General features: G+C 39.5%; 1 protein-coding gene across 3 annotated transcripts in view; it reads right to left on the reverse strand.

The window, feature by feature from the left end:
- The window catches only part of ARFGEF3 (ARFGEF family member 3), a 90,704-nt gene that overhangs the window by 3,799 nt on the left and 65,003 nt on the right, over positions 1–21,902 (reverse strand). For 2 of the 3 annotated variants that reach the window (XM_027690007.1, XM_027689995.1), the window contains 15 exons: positions 21,441–21,755; positions 19,706–19,839; positions 17,670–17,815; positions 15,937–16,116; positions 15,414–15,558; positions 13,244–13,366; positions 10,889–10,992; positions 9,211–9,355; positions 7,136–7,264; positions 6,429–6,605; positions 5,759–5,873; positions 4,881–4,983; positions 4,116–4,247; positions 1,843–1,973; positions 567–575 (listed from right to left, as the gene is read on the reverse strand). In XM_027690007.1, coding sequence (XP_027545808.1) covers positions 567–575; positions 1,843–1,973; positions 4,116–4,247; positions 4,881–4,983; positions 5,759–5,873; positions 6,429–6,605; positions 7,136–7,264; positions 9,211–9,355; positions 10,889–10,992; positions 13,244–13,366; positions 15,414–15,558; positions 15,937–16,116; positions 17,670–17,815; positions 19,706–19,839; positions 21,441–21,755 — 2,088 coding nt within the window. The remainder of the gene's footprint in view (positions 1–566; positions 576–1,842; positions 1,974–4,115; positions 4,248–4,880; positions 4,984–5,758; positions 5,874–6,428; positions 6,606–7,135; positions 7,265–9,210; positions 9,356–10,888; positions 10,993–13,243; positions 13,367–15,413; positions 15,559–15,936; positions 16,117–17,669; positions 17,816–19,705; positions 19,840–21,440; positions 21,756–21,902) is intronic. The other variant, XM_027690000.1, reaches the window with a different exon arrangement.

The raw sequence follows: 21,902 nt of genomic DNA on the forward strand, positions 1-21,902 counted from the left end.
AATACCAAAACAAGAAGTCTAATTTTAATTTTTTTTTTTTTTGAGAAATCATATCAAAACTCGGTTTTGAGAATGAAACATTGAAAAAAAAAAAGTTCAGACTCTTCTTCTCGGTTTAAGTTACCCATGTCAGTTTGCTTACTATGACACAGCTGTCAGTGCTGATATGTCAGTAAAATTTATCTCACAGTGCTAAAATCTTGATGATTAAAACATATAATGGTGCTCTTTATGGGGAAGTAGTTTTCTGCTGTAAAAATCATTAGAGGCTCTGACTCAGAAAAGCTCTTAAGAGTACATATAAAGTTAAATGAGAGCTTGCAGTGATTTCAAGCAACTAATTCAAAAGCATGGTCAGAAATGAAGGAGATCTGCTTTCCTTGTAATAGCCAAAAAAGCGATTTACAAGGACAGTGTAAAGTACTGCTCAATCCCAAAACAAACTAGTACAGCAATATAGGTGAAAACACAGTGTCAAAGCTGGTTAAGGATAGTATTTTCTTATTCTCCAAAGTTTCAAAATGAAATATATGATTATTTTTTAGGAAGAAGAAAAGCTCCCTTACCCCAGCTTCCTGTGAAACGATGCAGCATTAAGGAAACAAAAGCAAAAGGGAGAAGAGAAACCCTGCTAAGGTTAAAGTAAAACTTTTGAAAGGCCACAGTTACTAGCATGCATGACTGGCATATTACTGCACTGCTGTAGCAAATAATAAGAAAAACAGTGGCACAGTCAACTTTTGAGCTATGTTTTGGTGAAAAAATGAGTATTGCTGGGGTAATGCTTACTGGCATATATACTTTTTGCAGTTGTTTAGACAAAGCGCAGTGTGAGAGCATTCAGAGTTTGTATTAATTGCAAGCTTTATACATTTATTTATTTAAAGACAAGCAAGACCCACACTACCTTTACAAACAGAGCCTGTTAGATTGCATGGCCTTGTGTGCTGTGAGAGGAGTATTCCAGTCTTTTGCTTTGCTTTCATTATAACAAGATGAATAATCTGCTAACCTTTGAATAAAGCAGATATTTTCCCACCACAAAGGAAGGGTTTAGACTGTGATCAGGGCCCTGTGCTCTGAAGGCAAGGAAACAGAGCACCTGATCTCTTCCTACAGAAGGGGAAACTTCTGTACAGCAGTGTAAGAACAGAGACATCTTGCATGATCTTTCTTCCAGTTCAGCCAAAGAAGAACCATCACATTCTGGCTCCTTGTTGCAAGCAATAGTTTAGATTTGAATGAGACTGCCTGAAGTGGTACAGAATTAGGTTTGGTATTTTGTAAAAGACAATTTCATGCCATGTATTTCATACCTCGCAATACAGACACAAACCCTGAATGCAGAATTCTGATTCTTGGCCCTACTGATGTTACAGCAATTGTTTAAAGAACTGAGTGCAAGCAAAAAGAAATATTTTTTGACAGGATCAGATTGTCATGCAAATGCATGAATTTCTGAGGCGGTAACATAATGGAAGGACTTCCACAAAAATAAAGTGCCAAGCAAAATCAATGTTCCCTAGCTCAATATGTTGACAGTTTTTCACAGCTTTGGATGTGGTCTCTTCAATTTATACTGTTCCAGCTTATCCATTAACTTTTTTCACCTTCTTAATTGAGTAATACTGAATTTAAAAGACCATTATTGAAGCAGACATTGCATTTGCAAAGTATCATTACAAATATAAGTGTCACAAAACCTAATTTGATCAGAGTATTCATTTCTTTTTATGAGCTCTAGGGAGAGGTATAGTTTGCCAGGCTCAGTTCACATCTCTGTGTGGAAATATTTTTATCTTACTTTTAATGACACAGTATTTTTCTGAGAAGATACTTTACCTTCTCTGGCTATGTCCATTTGGTTTCTTATCTGGTGGCAGGTCAATGATGAGCACACATGACTGGGCATGTTCAAACCCTTCCTTGTTGCTAGGAGTCTTTGGGGAGCACTGAGTCTCCAGCATGAAGACCTAGAAAACAAGAAGTTACATAAAACAGTCAGTTTAGCACTTGAAATGGGTTCTTGAGGGTACTCGAGAATAGGATTCCCTTCATTGCAAAAATCTGTCATATTGAATTATTTTATAGTGATAGAGAGAATGCAAGGTATCCCTGAGGCAGACCTTCCCTGGAGCATGCTGGTTTGGTAAAACAGCCTCAGAGCAATGGGCTACCTCCAGACATCCATAGAGCACAGGGCAAAGGACAGACATATTTTCCTTTGAATTTGTATAAGGCATAGTACCAAAAGCCAAAACAAGCTTTCTGCTGCCTCTACACTACTATAGAAAATATCAAGTATAGTGGAGACAAGGACCTGTTTGCATAGTTAGCCCTGTTGCACCTAGAAAGGCTGGTTGTTAGAAGGATTATTTTCAGCCATTAAGATACAGAAATCTAATATGCAATTCTGTGGGGGTGTGTTGTGGTTTAACCATAGCCAGCAACTAAGTGCCACACAGCCACTGCTTACCACACCCCACACCCATCCCTCTTAAGGATGAGGAGGAGAATCAGGGAAAAGAAAAGGTAAAACCCATGGGTTGAAATAAAAACGGTTTAATAATTTAAATAAAATATAATAATAACAACAACCACCACCACAAAAAGAGAGGCAACAAAAAAAAAAGAGAGAGAAATGAACTTGCACAGTACAGTTGCTCATCACCCACTAACCAATGCTCAGTCTGTTCCTGAGCAGTGATCAGCCCCTGCCTGCCAACTCCCCCCATTTACATGCTAAGCATGACACTCTATGGTATGGAATATTCCTTAGGTTAGTTTCCATCAGCTATCCCCCTGAGCTTCTTGTGCATCTCCTCATTGGCAGAGCATGGGAATCTGAAGAGTCCTTGACTTAGAGTAACCACTGCTCAGCAACAAGTAAAACATCAGTGTGTTATCAACATTATTCTCACACTAAATTCAAACCACAGCACTCTACCAGCTGCTAGGAAGAAAATTAACTCCATCCCAGCCAAAACCAGGACAGTGGGAAATGCGGAGACAACTCTCAGTTGCTGTAGCTTTGTTTTGTAGCTTCACAGTTGCAGTAAATCCCCACTGAGAAGGACTCGGGGAGTGCCACTGATAGTGTCTACAAGAAAAGTATAAATGCCACATTCCCTGCTTTCTTGAGTTCTGCATCTTTAAAACTTAATTTAAAACTTTTTTTTCTATTCGAAAAATGTCTGCCACTGCCACATTATTTGTGATCACCAATCCCGGTCTGTGTGTTTCAAATTTTCAAACAGCATCAGGGTATGATTTTTTAAGTCAGAAATTGATACCAAACATCTGTTAGCTGTTTTAATCTAGGTGCTTTCCCATGCTGAAGCTGTCATATGGTATTTACAGTTTTATGGTTCCCCACAGGTCATTAAGTTCAGTCTTCTGTATTTCAAAGAACTTGTTTCATATAACTACTTTCATAAAATGAATAACCTCCATTGTAGTCAAAAGGACCCTAAGAAAGTTGTCTCAAAGTTTGCTTTGCTAATGAGGAGCTAGTTGTGAGTTTTAAATAATTTTTTAAATATCAGCATTATCCTGTAATTCCAAGCAACTCTTTTTCTTCTCTGCAACCTATATCTAGATATTTATAGAGAAAAAAATCTGCATTTCTCTAAAAACTCTGGTTTGATAGGTTAAACAAATCTTGTTTTCCTAGCATCATATCCCCATGTCTATTTTAGCACATTTTTTGTCCTTTGAATTTATCGTTCTTTAACAGAGTAAACAGAAATGTATCCGACATTCTAGATGGGGATTCATGGTAATGTTCCTCTATCAGAAAGGTTTCCACTGATGTACGCTAATGCTGCTAATTACACAGTAATCTCATTGTCAGTTTTCCTCAGGTATTCATGCATCTTTCCCCACTCTAGGCATTCCTAATCCCTATTTACAGGGGGACAGTTTTTAGGTTTTATTTTTCTGTTTTTTATTATTTTTTCTGAATACTGCTGTTAAATAAATAAATGTTAGTCTGGTGATGAGGAAGTCTTTGCCTGTAGGGTTTTTGAGGAAGGTGGTGGCAAAAATTTACTTTCATAAAGTAAACCTCCAAGTTTAAAAGGTTCTCTGACTTGCCGTGAAACATCCATCAGTACCTGTTGTGCCATGGCTCTGATTCTCCAGTATTCAGCTTCAGCACTTGGCGAGAGAGAGGGGGCTGCCACCTTCACTTCACAGGCATCTCCACTAAAGCTTTCAGAACCACTGTGGAAATAGCCCAACAGGTTCTATAGAGAGACACAACATCAGACTTTCACTGTGCGTTAAACAAATCAGTGGCTGTAGCGATGTCCAGCCTGTTTGTGTGAAATACAAGATTCAGAGTGACCTGTCCCATTACCATCAGCTGGTCACCTGCTATTTAGCAATTTAATACATCCAATGTAAAGGCACTACAGCTTCTTATGTACTCTGGACTGCAATGACTTAACAGGATGTTTTGTTCACAAGGCAGCCAGTGAGTTGAAAACTACTCTATATAGAGCATGCAGCTGCAGGGTTAAGTAGGCAACATCGTCTTCTCTCTAGTTTTAGTCAATCCAGAGGAAGAAATGGATCAAAAGGGAAGTTTTCACCTATTGAACTCTTCTGATTTCATGCTGACAAGGCAATTTAAAATAAGTCTGTTAGCTACTAGTGTTGTCTGTTCTGTGTTTAGAAAAACTGGTTTCAATCTCCATTGTTGATGCAACATGCTTCATTGTGAATTGACAAATTAAAAAAGCTATGATACAATCTTTAAGCTTCTTTTCCTGGCTCTATACACAAAAACTTGTCTGCAGAATTAAAAACAATCTGTCAAAAATTAGTGAGTCTATAGTGTGATTACATTTTGACTATTGGCGAAAAGGCAGTTTTACCTTTACTGGCTCCAGAGTGGCAGAGAAGGCATCCTGCAAGGCACAACAGGCAAGCCTCCACATCTCTTCCGTAAAAACAGGCCCTGCTGTCACTAACACATACCTGCAAGAACACAGAAAAATGTTACCATGTTCACAAAGGAACTAGACAATTCTTACTTTTAAAGGGAGAAGGTTGAAAATCCCCATCTCTGGAAGAGTTCAAGGCAGGCTGGATGCGGCTTTGAGCAACCTGGTCTAGTGGAAGGCGTCCCTGCCAATGGCAAGGGTCTTGAAACTAGATGATCTTTAAGGTCCCTTCCAACCCAAACCATTCTATGATTCTATGAAAACAGAACAATAGGCTTATTTAGTAGCTAGCTAATGTTATCCAATCTCCACAGTTGTTACCCTGACCTATTTTTGTAATTACACTGTAGTTTTGACTTTTTTTCTCCTTTGCTTTTCGTCTTTAAGTACTCATCTTGCCACAAGAACCACACGTTGTGTAAGTATATAAATGCAGTGCTTATTTTGATTATGACTGTAATAATCTGAAGACTGTGAAAGATATTAATTACCTCTAAAGATGTGTGAATTCCAATGGAAAAACTCTTGAGTATTTTTGTTAAGGATCAATTATTGACTAACTATATATAAAGTAATGTCCAAGAGCTTTTTATGGGAATCATACATACAGTAATGCCTAAAATCACAGGTTCTGAAGCACATTGAAAACAGCAAGAACAGGCTAGTAAGTCTAAAATTCATTATTCAAATAACAAGAAGTTAGATATATTGTGGTCAATAAGATGTTGACCAACTTAATCAGTCCACAAGTTCTTCAAAGACATAGACATCTTTTTTTGAATATGCTAAGAGTGAACAGATGGGGTTACCTGATACAAGAGCAGCCAACTCTGGAAATAATTTCTGTTGGTTCTGCTACACAGGCTACCAGCAACTTGAAAAGATCTTTCAGCATAGTATTGATCATATTTTCATAACCAATATCTATAAGGAAAAGACACAGGCTGTTTTTAACATCATTGCCTTTTCATTATAATTAGAGATACACATTCTTGCTACACTTAAATGCTATTCAGAGAATTTGCAAAACCAAATTCTTTTTATGCAGCTCTTGAAACATGCATTGCATCCAGCTGAAATAAGACAATTCCTTTTGATAACAATATAAAATGTCTGGACTTATGTGGTACAGGAGAAATTCTCTTAGATCCTGTTTCTGATGTTCTAGTTCTTTATGATCAAAGTATTTGTATCTTCTTTTGGAAAGTATACTAAAGACTATAATGATTTAATTTTGAAGATAGCCCTGCTCTGAGCAGGAAGCTTCCATAAACTTCCATAAGTCCCTCACAATTTTTTTCCCTGTAATTCCCCATAATCCTATAAAGGATGAAAAATAAAAAATCCTAAACAGAAAATTTTAACCCTCCTCCTTCTCTTATTTTATGCTTGAGCAACCGAAAAAGCAAAGAAACCATCTCCACAAGTAGCTATCAGTAACATGTCACTGATGAGAGATGTGACAGCACAATGACATACCTGAGTGTATGAAATTTTGAATGTGCTCCACTACAAGTTCACAGGAAAGGCCAATGGCATGCTTGAAATTAGCAGATGCTACATCCCAGTAAGAATGATCACCATGGCTGCGATGGAGCCAAAGAGACATCGTGGGAAGAAGAAGATGTACAACTGCGTAAATGCCAAATCCCGGTCCTTAAAATAAACATAATGATGGTTGTATACTTTTGCTTACAAAGCCTCCATGCTCAGTAATTTGCTAAGTTGTTCCAAGCTGAGACCTGGGGTAATGCTAAAGAAAGGAAGTCCTGAAACTTTTTTGTGGAATGAGAGTGGTAAGAGTTTTGGATCTAGTTGTGAGGTACTATATGAACATTTAGCCAACAGTCTCTCCCAGAAGGTCTGCAGGATTATGTAATTTTCTCTTTCCATTTCCTAGACACCCAGCAAACATTTTCTGTAGCTAGGACATCGATAGAGTACCGCACCTCTTTATTTGTGCAATGAATTTAGGAATATGCTCAATATATTCTTACAAGATGACTCTTGTCAACAGAACAATGCACTAACTGGAACAACAAATCCACTCTAAAAAAATCCCTTTCTATGAGAGAATGTCTCTGTGCAGCTTTAGCATGAGTAGCACACTTTACAGAAGGGGTTTAGGATTCTAAAAGGTTTGGGTCAGGTCCACTAGCTCATGTTTTGTCAAGCCCTTTCGTTACCGGGTGTCTTGGCAACGTCCCTCAGCAGTTCAAAAAGCAGATCCAAAGTAGGAGGTTGGTGTTGACGGGGACAGTTGGATATGGCAGTTGTTAATTCTTCCAGCAGAATAATCCAGACATTGATAAGGCCTACAAGTAAAGAAAGGAATATTAAAAACCATGAGTGAGATACTGCATTGCCAATAGGCGAAACTTGCCCTCAAAGTGATGGAAACAAATTAATTAACTTAAAGATCGTGGGTTCTTGCGTGTTCACTGTTGCTGTGTAATGGCTGTAGGTAATAGCCATTTTTTAAATGATAGTCTCCTTTTCCCACTCTTTTCATTAAGTTTGTGTTTTGTGCCATCTTTCCTCCTCCACATACACCTTATTCTGGTCTTAGTTTACTTCTCCCTCTAATCCAGTCTCTTTAACCTTGTGTAAAATGTCCCATAAAAAGTATATAAGTAAAACCCCATCTCATTATCATATGCTGCCTAGTTCCCCGTAGTATCACGAACGACTAGAAGGATCTTGTGTATTACACTCCTGCCAATGTATGCTGTTATTCTTGAGTCAAGAAGGCTATAAGTTTATTAGGCTAAAAGGGATTTTACCTTGGTTCACTAATAAGCTCACATTCTCTGCTACTGGTAGCTATGCTGATGTAGTCTGTGTCTGCATGACACTTGCTGGTATCAAATACACTATGAAAATACACTGTAAATATGGCAAAGTAGGCTAAGACATTTTGCCCCATCCTGGTAGTGACTTTGAACACTAGAGTGCCAGATGAAGCACTGCCTCCTGTCTTTGTAAAGTCAGTTTGCCTAGCGATGTTCTAACACCATCACCATCTAGATAACAAATTGTGTGACAGTTTTAGTGCTTAACTGCGACAAAAATCAAATTGGAAGGTTTCTTTGCTGCAGGGTGGCCTTTCTATTCACAGGAAGACACAGATAGGCAGAACCACTCCAGAACAATAGGCAAAGCATGTTCACCTGAGGTGGGGAGACCCTAGGCCAACTCCCAAACCTGACTCAAAGCAGAGGCTTCAATGACTTGGGTCTCCCACATCCCAGTTAAATATTCTGAAATTCCTAGAGAGGAAAAAACCAAACCAAAACCAAATGCAAACACAGACAGAAGAAAGTAAAAGGTTGTTTTGTGAAAAAGTAGGACTTGTGATTTTCTGTTTTGAGAGAGCACCTTTTCTCTCCTTTATCCAGGATAGCAGTGGAACAGGACAATCCATGTGATGGAAGAGTCTAGATAAAAGTAGGTACCAAGGGCCAGTCTGGTGAGGCACATGAATGACATGCATTGGAGTTAGCATGCTTTCTGAAAGGTTGGAGCTGATTCTTCACAGAAACAGCCTCTTTGGAACAGCTCAATAGTTCAGATATTCAAAAGTGACTGTAGTGCTGTGAAAGCCTCCTGAGTTCAGAAACCGTAAGGCTGCATTCCTCTACCACTTGGCTCTGCACAGATCTATTTCATCAAACACCTGATTAATCCACAATCTATATAAACCACACAAATAATCAGGAGACAAATGTTGCTTGTTTTTTCTGGAGGTCATGGAGCTTTATATGGACTTCAGAAATTCACTGTTTATTTCAACAGACCACAGGACATAAGTTTGAAAACATTTAAACTGTTATTCCTTATATTTCTAGACTGTAACTAAATACTGATATTTTTTTTTGTTAAGGCAGGCCTGCCAATACCAATCTTAAAAGGTTTTCACTCCTTTACTTCAGCTGTGGTCTAGAAAGGTTTTTTTGTGTTAGGTCTCAGAAATATACACTGGTTGTATTATGAATATCAGGATAATCAAAATAATTATTTGTTAAAATATTGTTGTCTTGCCCTAGCAGACGGGTTGTATTTTTCTTATATACAAACTATATCTTTACATAAAGAAGGTGATGTGATCTGAACTTCCAAGCTCTGCGTGTGCACATGTGTATGTGTAGACAACAGGAAGGCAAAGGATGAAGTTTTTGCTTTCAGCAGTTGGCAAAATTTACAGCAATATGTGGAAGAAGTAATTGATTAATTCTGCACTTACTGCTTTCAATACACTTACCAGTGTCGTCATCAAAGTCAGAAAGGATGCATTCAATACCATCCTCACTGCTGGCTGACTGTTCCTGCGCTCTTCGGGGCAAGTTAACCAGCCTACCACTGAGGAAGATGGGTTTCAAGGGCATTTTATAGATTTTGGCTAACAACTTGGGGAGGGTAGTGGAGAGGAGATAAAGAAAAAAAGAGAAGATAAGTATATATAGGAAAGTTTGTAAAGGCTATCACACACAATACAAGTATATAAAATAAAATAAAAGCTACGAAAACACAATTAGAGTCCAGAAGTCTTCTGTTCATTGACAAGTAAAGGGTTGAGGGTGAAAGAGAGGGAGAGCAGCAATTTAAATAACACATTTCTGAGAAGGAAGTGTGCTCTCTTCTCACTTGTAAAGGGCAAATGTTATGAGTCACTGATTGCATCTATGACCTATGAAGCTCCATTAGCTGTACACAAAATATGTTTAACTCTAAAGGACTAAGTAAATACTGATAAAAGGACCTGTACAGGTTTACTTCAGAGCTTCATTGCCTGGGTTGTCCACTAAAAAACAAATACAAACTGCTGAATTGTGCTATAACTGGGACTCTACCAGCATTTTATCAGGTCTTTCTAAAGTAAATAATGTATTTCCAATATATAAACAAGATATTTTTTCAGTCATTCCTATTCTTCTTCTACTGGCAAGTTAAAAGACATAAATGGCTGCTTCTTTCAAAGAGGAGAAAATATTTTCCTCTCACTGTAGACTGAGGTTTGTAAGGATGAGGAATAGTGATGTGGTGCAAATAGTGTATAGACAGAACATACATTAGACATACACATAGATATTCACTAATTTTTTTTCAGTGAACAAGATAGCAAATAGAATTTGATGTCTGCTGTTTATTATTCTGAAGTGCCTTATTCTTCCCTTCTCAGTCTGTGTACTGAACCCACCCGTTATCTCTGAATTTAGATATAAATCCTTTCAGCAATGGTAATATCCATTTTTGTGCCCTTGTATTGTACCCAGAAAAAACACGTCTGGGGTCCAACAAAAAGACCTGCAGGTACTACAGAAATACAAACAACTTTATAAAATCAGACAAAAATTGTCCAGGTAACCCAAGATAATAATATGTGCTGTGTGCATGGAGATTAGAGGAAACACTCTCGCATTCCAATTGTTACAGATTTGCCCCAAGCTTCAGATAAGTTTTAATGGTACAGATAAAATGCTTCTGTGTTTCAGAGGGTGTAACCTGTTGCTCTTAAGATCTGAGAATTCTCAAGTTGTTGTTTGGGTTTTTGGGGGGATTTTGGTTTTGTTTCATTTTTGGTTTTTTGGTTTTTGGTTTTTGTTTTTGTCTTTCATTCCCAAGACTGTTTACAGTTACTGTTTAAATAAGAATGAATTTAGCTTTAAATATGTTACTACTAGGTTTTGATTGTTCACATTTTCCCACATGCTTCCTGGGTGTGTTTTTATATCATCAGTTTTCTCACCACTAATTGGCCTACAAGGTATAATATTCCCTCAAATATAGCCACTGTCCATTTGGCGGTGCAGGTTATTACCATCAGACTCACCACAGACTTTGTTGGGTTCATGCAAACCATCTCATGACTGATGCAAAGCCTGCAGGTTAGAACTGTTTTCTAGGCCAGGTTAATGCCTGTGTAAGATTGTTCATCATACCTGAGAACATCTCCTGAGGTAATCAAGTGCAGGAAGGCACAAGTCTGTAGATGCAGATCCTGATCCTGGCATACAGTCACTAATTTCTTTACAATCTACTTCCCCTGGGGACAGGAAAGGCAGCATTGGGAAGGACAGAAGAATATAAATAAACATAGAATTCTTTTCCTTTTTCATTAGTTATGCCTTAATGTCTGAATAGAAGCCAGAAAACATCCTTTGTTTGATCATCTTAGATAACAACCAGGTGACCCCCACACAAACAATACAGTAATACTGGTCATAGTTTGTCCACATACTTGTATATGAATAAATGTTTTAATAAACATATGCCTATTTAATAACTCTTTAGTAAAGCCCTTGGGACTTCTAATAATCATACATTATATTATCTGCTATATTGACTCCACTCCACTTTCTTCCATGGGTGTTGTAATTACTTGCTCATATTATATTCTTATTCTTTGCTCAATTACTCTACTCATTTTTTTCTATTCATTTGCACCCCAGTGCCCTGGAAAACTTTTATACCACAAGTTCTTCCTTTTAGTTTATTTACTGCTTAAATACACCATTTTATATTTTGTGCTACTATATTTCCTTCTGCTATCTAAGTCAGGCATCAAAGTCTCACAGTTTCAACTGTATGATATATATCCTCAGGCTGTAGTGCCTCAATATTGCTAGTATTACCAACTTCATGACATCAGTAGACTCTTTCTTTCAGGTCAGCTTCATTAAGTGATTTCCATAAGCAGAGCAGTTCCAAGGCATCCTGCTGCAGAGCTCCTCTCTGGATAACTCCATTCATTCCACCATTTTTCCTGTCTGCACAGTCTGTTTTCCTCCCCTGTCAGCCAGTGTTCTGCCCACCTTAGAATACTTGGCTTATAACTATTTTTCTGTTTTAGCCAAATACTTTCAATTCAGTGCCAAATTTGAAACTTTACTAAATGCCTATACATGTAAACATTCTGTTGTCTTAAGAGTTATTCCTCTCAGAAAAACCACAAGATAAATATGAAATCCTTTTATTAAGTCCTACTTTATTCTCCTTTCACTATATTTATTTGCTTTTTCTATGCCCTTAACGATTCCCTCCATAACATATTTTAAAGTTTTGTCCACTATTGAGATCAGCTAAGTCAGCCAGTGAAGTTTGAATCCTTTACTTTTACATTAAAATGCTCATAGTACGGTATTTTCCTTGCTGAAGTATCCCATTGTCCTACTACCTTTAATACAAAAAAAAACCAACTTGCTTTTGACATGTGACCACAAAGGGTTCAAAATTATCTCATGTAATTAAGAAACCTAAAGAAATATAAGACAGGCTTTTGAACTCTCCAGAAGTCACATGAGTTCCCTCTATTGGTATTGAACATGCAAGTTTATTTCTCTTTTGTAGTAATTATGGTTTGTCATCACAAGCTGAATTCTGCCCCCATTGAAATCGATGGTGAAATAGCTTAATAAGACAAGAGTAACATTAAAAACTAGATTTGCTGCAGTTAGGTGCTTCATTTAAATCAAAAGGAGTTATTTACAGACATAAAAACCTCTGTGAATCAATATTCATATAGAAACCAAAAGCCCCATTTTACCACTCATCAGAAGTTCTGTAATTTACATAACCAAAATATCCCATAAGTGTCACAGTTCAATGAATAGTGTCGAATTCTAATGATCAGGGCAAGTGTGGGGGCAGAACGACCCAGCATTTCCCTTTGTTCTGAATTTTGGTGAAGCACCACAATTACTCTGTAGGGTCACCTTGACATGATGTTCTGGTCTCTGCTGTCCTCAGTAACAACACAAAGCACAGGGACAGTGGAGTTAGTTGCAATGCTCGGGACCTCACAGAAGGTTTGGCAGGTTTTCAGCAGTGCATATGCCAAACTACTGCTGCTGAGGTGGGCAAGCGTAGAAAGGAGATGTGCCTTTCACCTCCGAACATAGCCTATTCTGTAAAACATACTCTATTCTGTTGCAGACACTCCCTGGTGTCTGCACAATGCCAGGCCATTTCTGCAATATTCTAGGTTTTGAGTTTAGTTGTTATTTTATTATTTAAATGAATGTAAGCAAGTTCTGCTGCAAATTAAGATCAGATGAAGCAGACTCTTAATTGTGAGATGCATCTTTGCTGCTATAAAAACTCGAAGAACTGAGAGTATTAAAAATGTTTCTCAAATAATCCCTTGGTTTTGATTTTATTTTTTTTAAGCATTGTGGACTCACGTTCTTCATTGTCTCTCTCTTTTCTACCATACTATGTATTACACAACTGAATTATCCTCTTCTGCAGGATCAAGTTTGATGTATCATGACTTAATAGGAAAGGAAAATACTTACCCAGTCCTTTGACAAACTTCATAAGGCACATAATATAACTGGTGGCAGCATTGGCAAAGACCTGGATGCTGTCTGTGTTTAGAAATGCTTCGAAGACATCAAACACCGGAGCCTGGCGTTTTCCTGTGGAAATAACAAGATGAGAACTCTTCCCCAATCCCCATAAAAATGATTTTCCAACCATTTTTCAACAAATAAATTGAATCTGTAGAATCTTTTCTATTCTGAGCAGAGACAGAAATGATCCTAAAAGTAAAACCTTTTGTTGCTCCTGAGGCAACTCATGTAGCCTTTCATAGGAAGTGATACAGATTCCCTCCTTTGCCTATTCTATGACAAATACTAGCACATGGGGGACCCCTGGTGGCCTAGTGGTTAGCATGCAGGACTCTCACCTCTGCGACCCAGGTTCGAATCCCAGCCAGTCCCCCGGGCAGATGGAGCCCGTTAGCCCTGTGAGGCCATCCATCTATGAGAAGGTCACTCTAAACAAACCTACGTCCTGAGGACCTCACTGCCATTGTCCAAGCTTGCTTGGCCCCGGCAGATGAACCTTAGGATTAAAGGGTGGGCTCAGTTCAGCGCAGGCTGTGTCTCACCTAAAGAATCCATTGCGCAGGCTGGAAAGGTAAAAAGACCTTTCCCCAAATCTTCGTTCGCGAAGACTGGCCATTATTATTACTAGCACATGGCTGTCCAAACGTAAGAGTACGTTTGAGCTCTTGAACTCGGCTCAGTAGCTAATACCTGCATTCAGCCATCAATTATAATAGATCTCAAAGACAAAGTTTAGGAAGAAAATCACATCCCTTACACATGACTTGTAACATTTAAAATGCCTTTGAATGGGGCAAAAGAACAGAATGAAATTATTTTCCCATATTACTCTGTTTCTATACAAGCAAACATATCTGAGAAGGGTGCACAGCCTTGCAGCACTAGCAATCTGAAAACCTTGTGATTCACTGCCTCGACAAGCACTTGCCTAGATTATCACACTAAGTTACCCTAATGTTTGAGAGCACTAGAGTTCACACAATAAGGAAGACAGTCCACATGAGACATATTGGGTGTATACAGTCTGCTTTCCTTTCTCTAGCAGGACAGTGACCAGGGCTCAGCCAAGCTCAGTATGCCTGCACTACTGTGTTGCTCAAAATTATTCACGTAGGTTTGATGAGGTTCAACAAGGCCAAATGCTGGGTCCTGCACTTTGGCCACAACAACCCCATGCAGCACTACAGGCTGGGGACAGAGTGGCTGGAGAGCAGCCAGGCAGAAAGGGACCTGGGAGTTTGGACAGGAAGCTGAACATGAGCCACCTGTGTGCCCAGGTGTCCAAGAAGGCCAATGGCATCCTGGCCTGGATCAGGAACAGTGTGACCAGCAGGACCAGGGAAGTGATTATTCCCCTGTACTCAGCGCTGGTGAGGCCACACCTCGAGTACTGCCCCTCAGTTCAGGAAGGATATTGAGGTCCTGGAACAGGTCCAGAGAAGAGCAACAAGGCTGGTGAAGGGACTTGAGCACAAGTCCTATGAGGAGAGGCTGAGGGAACTGGGGTTGTTCAGCCTGGAGAAGAGAAGGCTCAGGGGAGACCTCATCACTCTCTACAACTCCCTGAAAGGAGGTTGTAGCCAGATGAGGGTTGGTCTCTTCTCCCAGGCAGCTATCAGTAAGACAAGAGGGCATGGTCTTAAGCTGTGCCAGAGGGGGTTTAGGTTGAATATTAGGAAGAAATTCTTTACAGAGAGGGTAATCAGGCATTGGAATGGGCTGCCCAGGGAAGTGGTGGATTCTCTGTCCCTGGAGGTTTTTAAGATAAGACTGGATGTGGCACTTAGTGCCATAGTCTAGCAACCATAGCAGTAGTGGATCAAGGGTTGGACTCGATGATCTGGGAGGTCCCTTTCAACCCAACTGATTCTATGATTCTATGAAGCATTTCTTTCTCATTCTACTCATCTGTCAGAATCTAGAGGACAAAAAGTCAGAACAATACCTCTGCTTTCCCCTCCCACTCTAACTAGTAAGTCAGATACTTGAGTACAGTTCTGGAGTATTGCAGTGCCCACTGTTCAGTTAAAGCATTGAAATATATTGAGTTAGTTACTGTGTCCCCCAGGGAATCTAAACCACATATGGAACAGTCAGTGCAGTAAGTCCTTACCCATAGAGTATTCTCCTACAAGGTACTCTTTAACCTCTGACTTGCTGCTGCTGTGCACTGTTTCCAGGGCGCTGAACAGGGGTCTCCATCCCGATTGGATCTGGGTAGAACACATTTCCACCAACTCACCTATAGAGGTGACCACCTGTAGACAGTGTAGGAGGGGTTAAAAGAACAAAACCAAAAAATAGAACTGATACATAGATGGATCTTCAGAAGGAATGCCAATGCCTTCAAACAGATTCCTAGATTTCACTATGGCAGTCTAGATTAACTTATTATTTAAACTTCTTTAGATAATAAAAAAGCTTTATTTAATTGCTTTAAAGCCAGGTGTACTGTCTCTGTGCTCTACCACAATGCTGGCTTAGGTGGGCAGAGCACTCTCAATTCCTAGAAGATAATTAAGGGACAGCATTAGAAGGGAATTTGGGAAACACTCAGGTGGACCAAGTGCACTCAGGAAACCATTCTTACGGGCATAGTAGGCCAGATACAGACACCCCGATCAGAACTGACTTGCCTGGTCTTGAACATCCTCATCACAAAGCTCTAGCTGCATGATGCGCTCAAAGGGGCGGAAAAGTGCCTCATTAAAGTGAAAGTGAGAAGGCTCATTCCAGTCCATCAGCACTTCAGTGAGGATGTCGTGGATGAAGGAGACAGCCTTTCGAGACACATGCCTCTCCTTATGACAGGCAGCCTGCAGGGAAAGGAGAAGAATTAGAGTATGTGCAAGAGAAAACATTTGGTTTTAGTGAGACACTTTTAAGGGAGGTAAGCACTTCATGTTGCTGAACCCTAAAAGTGGCTTCACCACTGATGTTACTAGGGACCCCATTACAATGAAAATGAGAGAGTACTGCCATAGAAACAGATCACTGAGACTCTGAGCTGCTGGGAGTTCCACAGATGCATAAAGGTTTATTAACAATTCAAAAAGTACAGAGCTAAAAATAAATAAATTAAATACTAAAACCCACAGAACAAAGCTCATGTGAAACATTGTCCTTTGTTTCTACTGTGTGACCATTTTTCCCTTCAAAAAGTTAGTTTCTGCAAATATTCACCATACCTATCCAGGCATGAACAAGTGCCACTTATTTGGCTATTTATGGAACTTAGAAGTTCTTGACACTTTTGGAAGAACTGTTGAAAAATTAAAGAGCAGTGAATCTGAATATAAAGTTACCATTTTGAGCAACTATGCAGGTTATCCTTTCTGTGATGTTACTTTTTACTGATAATACCCTCATCTTCACTGAAGTCAACCCAAAGTCTGACCACTCCTGCATCTAAAAACATGGGTGGCACTTGAATTTAAACTGGTGTGGGATCTTAAAAGACCTTAAAGTGTTCAAAACATGAAAAGTATTTAAAGAGACCTCAGGCTGTTATACAAAGGCAAGTAGGACACTGGTTTTCAAGATAATGGGCTGTAAAGCACACAACAAAACCATTCTTTGTTATTTCTACTTCACTTAGAGGGATTCCATTGAGAGTTTCTGATGTCTGATCTCTGCTGTAAGATGGTCCACATATTTTCTCAAGTCAATGAAAGAAAGTGCTATGGCAATTTACTGAACAGCTCATCTTAAGACTTCAGATAAGCATGCTGCCAAGAGACCTGGGCAAATGACACCACATACCTCACCAACAGAAAGAAAGGAAGTACAGCACATTTATTCATACCAATGATACAAATCAAAAAGCTCTGAGAAGTCAAGACACCAGCATTTCATCAGAAAAGACTGAAAATTTGACTGAGGAAATGTCATTTGTTATGACTGAAATCCATTTTGTGGCTGCTACTGGCATGCCACTGAGCAGTGTTCACAAGGGAGCAGAAGAAAAGGGAAAAATGTCATAATCCTTCCAGCTGAGCTGGCTTTATGTAGGAAAAGAAACCTGCATCCTTTTATGGGAAGACTTGCAAGGCTGCAGATCTTGACTGGGAAAATAGGGAGATGGAGGAGTTACTTAGACCCTCTTGGTGTGGTTTCAGTTTTTTCACCAGATGCATTTTGCATCATATTGCAAAAATCCAACACCCTGTCCCTGGTCCTGCCCATTTCAGTTACTTAAAAGCACATTCCTTTGTGGCAGTATTGCAGTATATGACACAGTTTATACAATACCTAGCAGATTTGACAACATTGAGAGTTGTTATACATTTTAAGAGCTATCAAGCCTTCTGCATCTTTTTCAGCTTTGCCATCTCTTGAACACATGCACAGTTTTGTCCCCCATTCCTACCTCTACAAGGTGAGGTGCCACCAGGCTCCAGCAGCGCATGAGGTGGAGCAACGGGCGAGATTTACTCCTTACAATTCTGAGCATGGCATCACCAAGTCGGAACAAGTGAAGTGCACTTCTCCTGTCCTGGGTAGATTTTACTTCACCTACAAGAAAGTATAAGAAAATAAATGGAAGCTAAGCATCAGCTACTTCTCCATCTCTAAACGTCTAAATTGGAATGGAAATCAAGTTGAAAATTATTTATTAAGTCAGGGAGAGGTTTAAGGGGGGGATGAGAAAAAGGAAAAAAAACCAAAAAAAACTCCAATGTAAACCACGGTCTATATCTGTGTAAGTAAAAGAACATGAGATGGATCCAAGTTTTAAGAACAACTTATTAAACATACTTTATTTTGACTTAAGTGATCACTCCCTTTTATTGCAAAAGACAAAGTCTTGGAGAAATACTGCAGGAAAGTCAAGCAAGTAGTTAAATAATTGATAGTAAGACCCAAAATGGTAGTTACAAAAGCCTTTGGTGACATCTACAGGAAAGAATATAAACTGCAAATTATTTAGTTTGAGTATTTAATTTTGTATTTCTTATCAAGCAAAGGATACAAAGAACAGAATGTGAGAAAAAGCTTTTTTGTTCCCCAGTCACTAATACTTGTTATTTGCTGCTGAAAGCGATTCATCTTCCATTGCTCTTACAACATTTGGAGAGATATTTCATCCCCTCATTAAAAATATACTGGTGCTTTTATCTCTAATGAAAGATATAATCAGGGGGCATACCTTAAAACAAAAACTTTTTTTAACATAAAAAATTGCACTTAATTGCTCTATCCTAATTTCAATTTCATTATTACTAACTACTGTGGATTGACTACTACATACATGACAAGAGGATAGCTATTTATTAAAACTAGTTATGAATGTTGAGGTCTGAAGACAAAGCAAGAGCAAAAAACCAATCAACTTGAAGTGTCATATTGGCAAATGACAAATAGCACTTCAGGGAAAGGGGAAACCAATTAAACTGGAGACATATATCAGATAAAATCCATGTCTGCTACAGGACAGAACAAAACCTGTATGACTAATGTAGCTTCTATAGGTACAGTATAAATTTTAGTGAAAAATCTTCCTTTGTGTCCAATCCTTCTAATTGAGACAGTGATGGAAACAACCATTTACAGGCTTTGTACTGTAAGATACATGCCCCATCCACTCTGTTGGGGAAGAGCAAGCAGGACAAATCCCGCTGCTTTATTTAACATTCTTCATTTGTGTGCTTTGTTTGCTATTACCCATTTTTTGAACACTTCTGAAGTTAATTAATAATAATGGCCAGTCTTCGCGAACGAAGATCTGGGGAAAGGTCTTTTACCTTTCCAGCCTGCACAATGGATTTTTTAGGTGAGACACAGCCTGCGCTGAACTGAGCCCACCCTTTAATCCTAAGGTTCATCTGCCGGGGCCAAGCGAGCTTGGACAATGGCAGTGAGGTCCTCAGGACGTAGGTTTGTTTAGAGTGACCTTCTCATAGATGGATGGCCTCACAGGGCTAACGAGCTCCATCTGCCCGGGGGGACTGGGATTCGAACCTGGGTCGCAGCGGTGAGAGTCCCGCATGCTAACCACTAGGCCACCAGGGGTCCCCGACTTCTGAAGTTACCCCACTGTCAAAGGTCTAACCTAAATCCAGTCTCTTAGGTCCACATTCATCCAAGTTTTCTTACTGGACTAGGCTCCAAAGTGGAGTTGTGATTAAGTATCTGTGGATAATTAACACCCCCAAGAATGAAATGAATGTCCTCTAAGTGTTTCAAAGCAGGTGTGGATGTGATCCCTGCCCGAAAAAAGTGCTCTGCCTTTTTCAAAGACTTTGAATTGTTCCTAAAGAAAGATCTTATTAGACTAAATTCAGTGTTTTATTTATGTCTTGAAATTTCAATTGGAAAAAATCAGAACTGTAAGAATACAAAGTAGTCCTGTAAGCAGTACAGTTGTATATGAAACAGTTTGTAAGGGGTCTTCAGGTGACTTACCTGGCATTGCTAGTGAGTAATCAACTGTATCTGTGACTGAATGGAAAAGCTGGGCCTGAGAAGCCTTCTTGAGCTGGTAAAGGAAGCCTGCCAATGCCGTCAAGTTTAACTTGTCAGCAGCATCTTCAAAGAGTCTATAAGTAAAGAACAGAATCTAACTGAAAAATTCATGAGATGCAGATTTAAATGTGTATGTAAGAGGAAAACTCTTATCCGTTATGGCTGCTATGTGTTGCCTTTGGTGACACATTGGGTTATTGAGGCTTTTTCATTTATACAGTGCTACAGAAAGACTTTGATCTAGAAGCTTTATTAATTGGAGGGTTGCTATTGGACCAACCAGAGTCTTTTGAGATTCAACTATGGTACTGCAACAAAGAGTCACTTTTTCAAAGCAGTTCATGAACCACTAATAAGAAAACCAAACAGTTAAAACATGCCCAGTCCTCACAACATAGATCATCATAGCCTCACTGACTTTAGAGTTACACCAGCTTGCTCCATCTGAAGTCACAGAGCCTTACACAAAAAACAAATGAATTAAAGTCTTAAACCTAAAGTTACTGTAACTGAATGGTTATTTTGGAACATTGTGCTGGTTTTGGCTGGGGTAGAGTTAATTTTCTCACCATGCCTAGTGTGGGGCTATGTTTTCATTAAACTATAACAAATATAAGCCAGAGTCCTTATTTTCAGCTGCAATGAGCCCTTAAGATTTACCCGTTAAAATCGGTACACTTAAAAAGTAAACATGGTTACACAGGAGGTGGGTTCCACAGAGACTACAGTGAAATTTTACATGGTGCAGCCAGAAATTGACAAAAGTATGATCTTCTGACATTGTTTTTCATGAAAAACTTTCTATAATCCCAGGAAACTGGGGATTGAGTCCTAATAAATGTTCACACTGAAGTAAAAGCGTGGAAATCAAACCTGCCTCATTAAGATTACAGTACTACTATTCTCTAATCCTCAGAACCAAGTTGTATAGTGAACTTCCTAAATAAAAGATACTTTCTATGCCCAGAGTCAAACTTCTACAAGCAGTTTACGCATTACTTTTGGCTCTGAATTTACAAATAATGGCTTTCTATGGGCAGAGATCAAGATGTAAAATGTCAGCTGGAGAAAAAAGATAATTACAAGCCTGCAAACCCAGCAAATTTTCAACTCTAGCCTGGGCTGCTTAAAAAATAGCAGAAATAACGTAAAAGTCTGAGACACATATTAGTCAGCAGACCATGATGAAGGGATACTTAACCTAGCCACTCTGAGACCATGCTTGGTGGCCCTTCCTCCTCTGGACACACTGGGGATGTCTGACAAACTGTCCACACAGTCCTGACAGAAGCAGCTGCTTTCTAACTGACACAGTCTTGTCCTTTCCTGTCAGGACAAGACACCCACTTATTTTGTTTGCTTTACTGAATACAACAGATTAATTTACATGCAAGAAATAAATCCATTGCTTTCAGGATGCATTTGATTTATGTGGCATATTCACTGTTGTGCACAGAAATACTCAGGTCAGTAATTGCAGGGCAGGTACCGCAGAGATGAAAAAAGCAGGTCTTTTAGAAACTGCTGGTTGTGACAAACATGCAGTCTTCTTGTGAAATTCAACTGAAGCAAGTGGCTGCAATGAACAAAGATTAGACCCACTGCAGCGCAAAAAGGGCTATTTTGGTACTGTTTTGGGAACAAGGATCCTGGTTCCTGACAGCACTGCTTTTACCTGTCAGCTTGTGTGGAGAGCGTGAGAACAGCCTTGGCAGCACTGGTCCCACACAGCAGACTGCCTCCACGGAATTCAAAAGCTCTGCCCTTACTGTTGTCCTTGATGAGATCCTGGATAGAAACGGGCTGAATGACAGGATGGCTGCTGAGGGTGGTCTCCTGCTCGGGGGTGAGTGCCTGAGGAGAGTCACCAGGCTCAGAGTCTGGGTGTAGCCCTCCAGGTGCCTGCTGTGACTGGGTGATGGTAAGAGAGGGCTGGGAAGCACCATCACTGAAGTGGGTGTGCTCCAGAGTGCTGATGTACTCGCACACCCTGAGAACAAACAGGAGAAGCAAAAGAATAAACACCCCAAAGCACCAACTCCTCCCCCCACTAATCACAGGCTCACTGAAGAAACGCTTGGGTCTGTACTCCAGAGTACTCTTGGCTACCACACAGCCCCGTAAGTGGGAGAAGTCA

This window comes from Neopelma chrysocephalum, unplaced genomic scaffold, assembly GCF_003984885.1.
Source record: "Neopelma chrysocephalum unplaced genomic scaffold, ASM398488v2 Primary Assembly neopelma1_23, whole genome shotgun sequence".
NCBI lineage: Eukaryota > Metazoa > Chordata > Aves > Passeriformes > Pipridae > Neopelma > Neopelma chrysocephalum.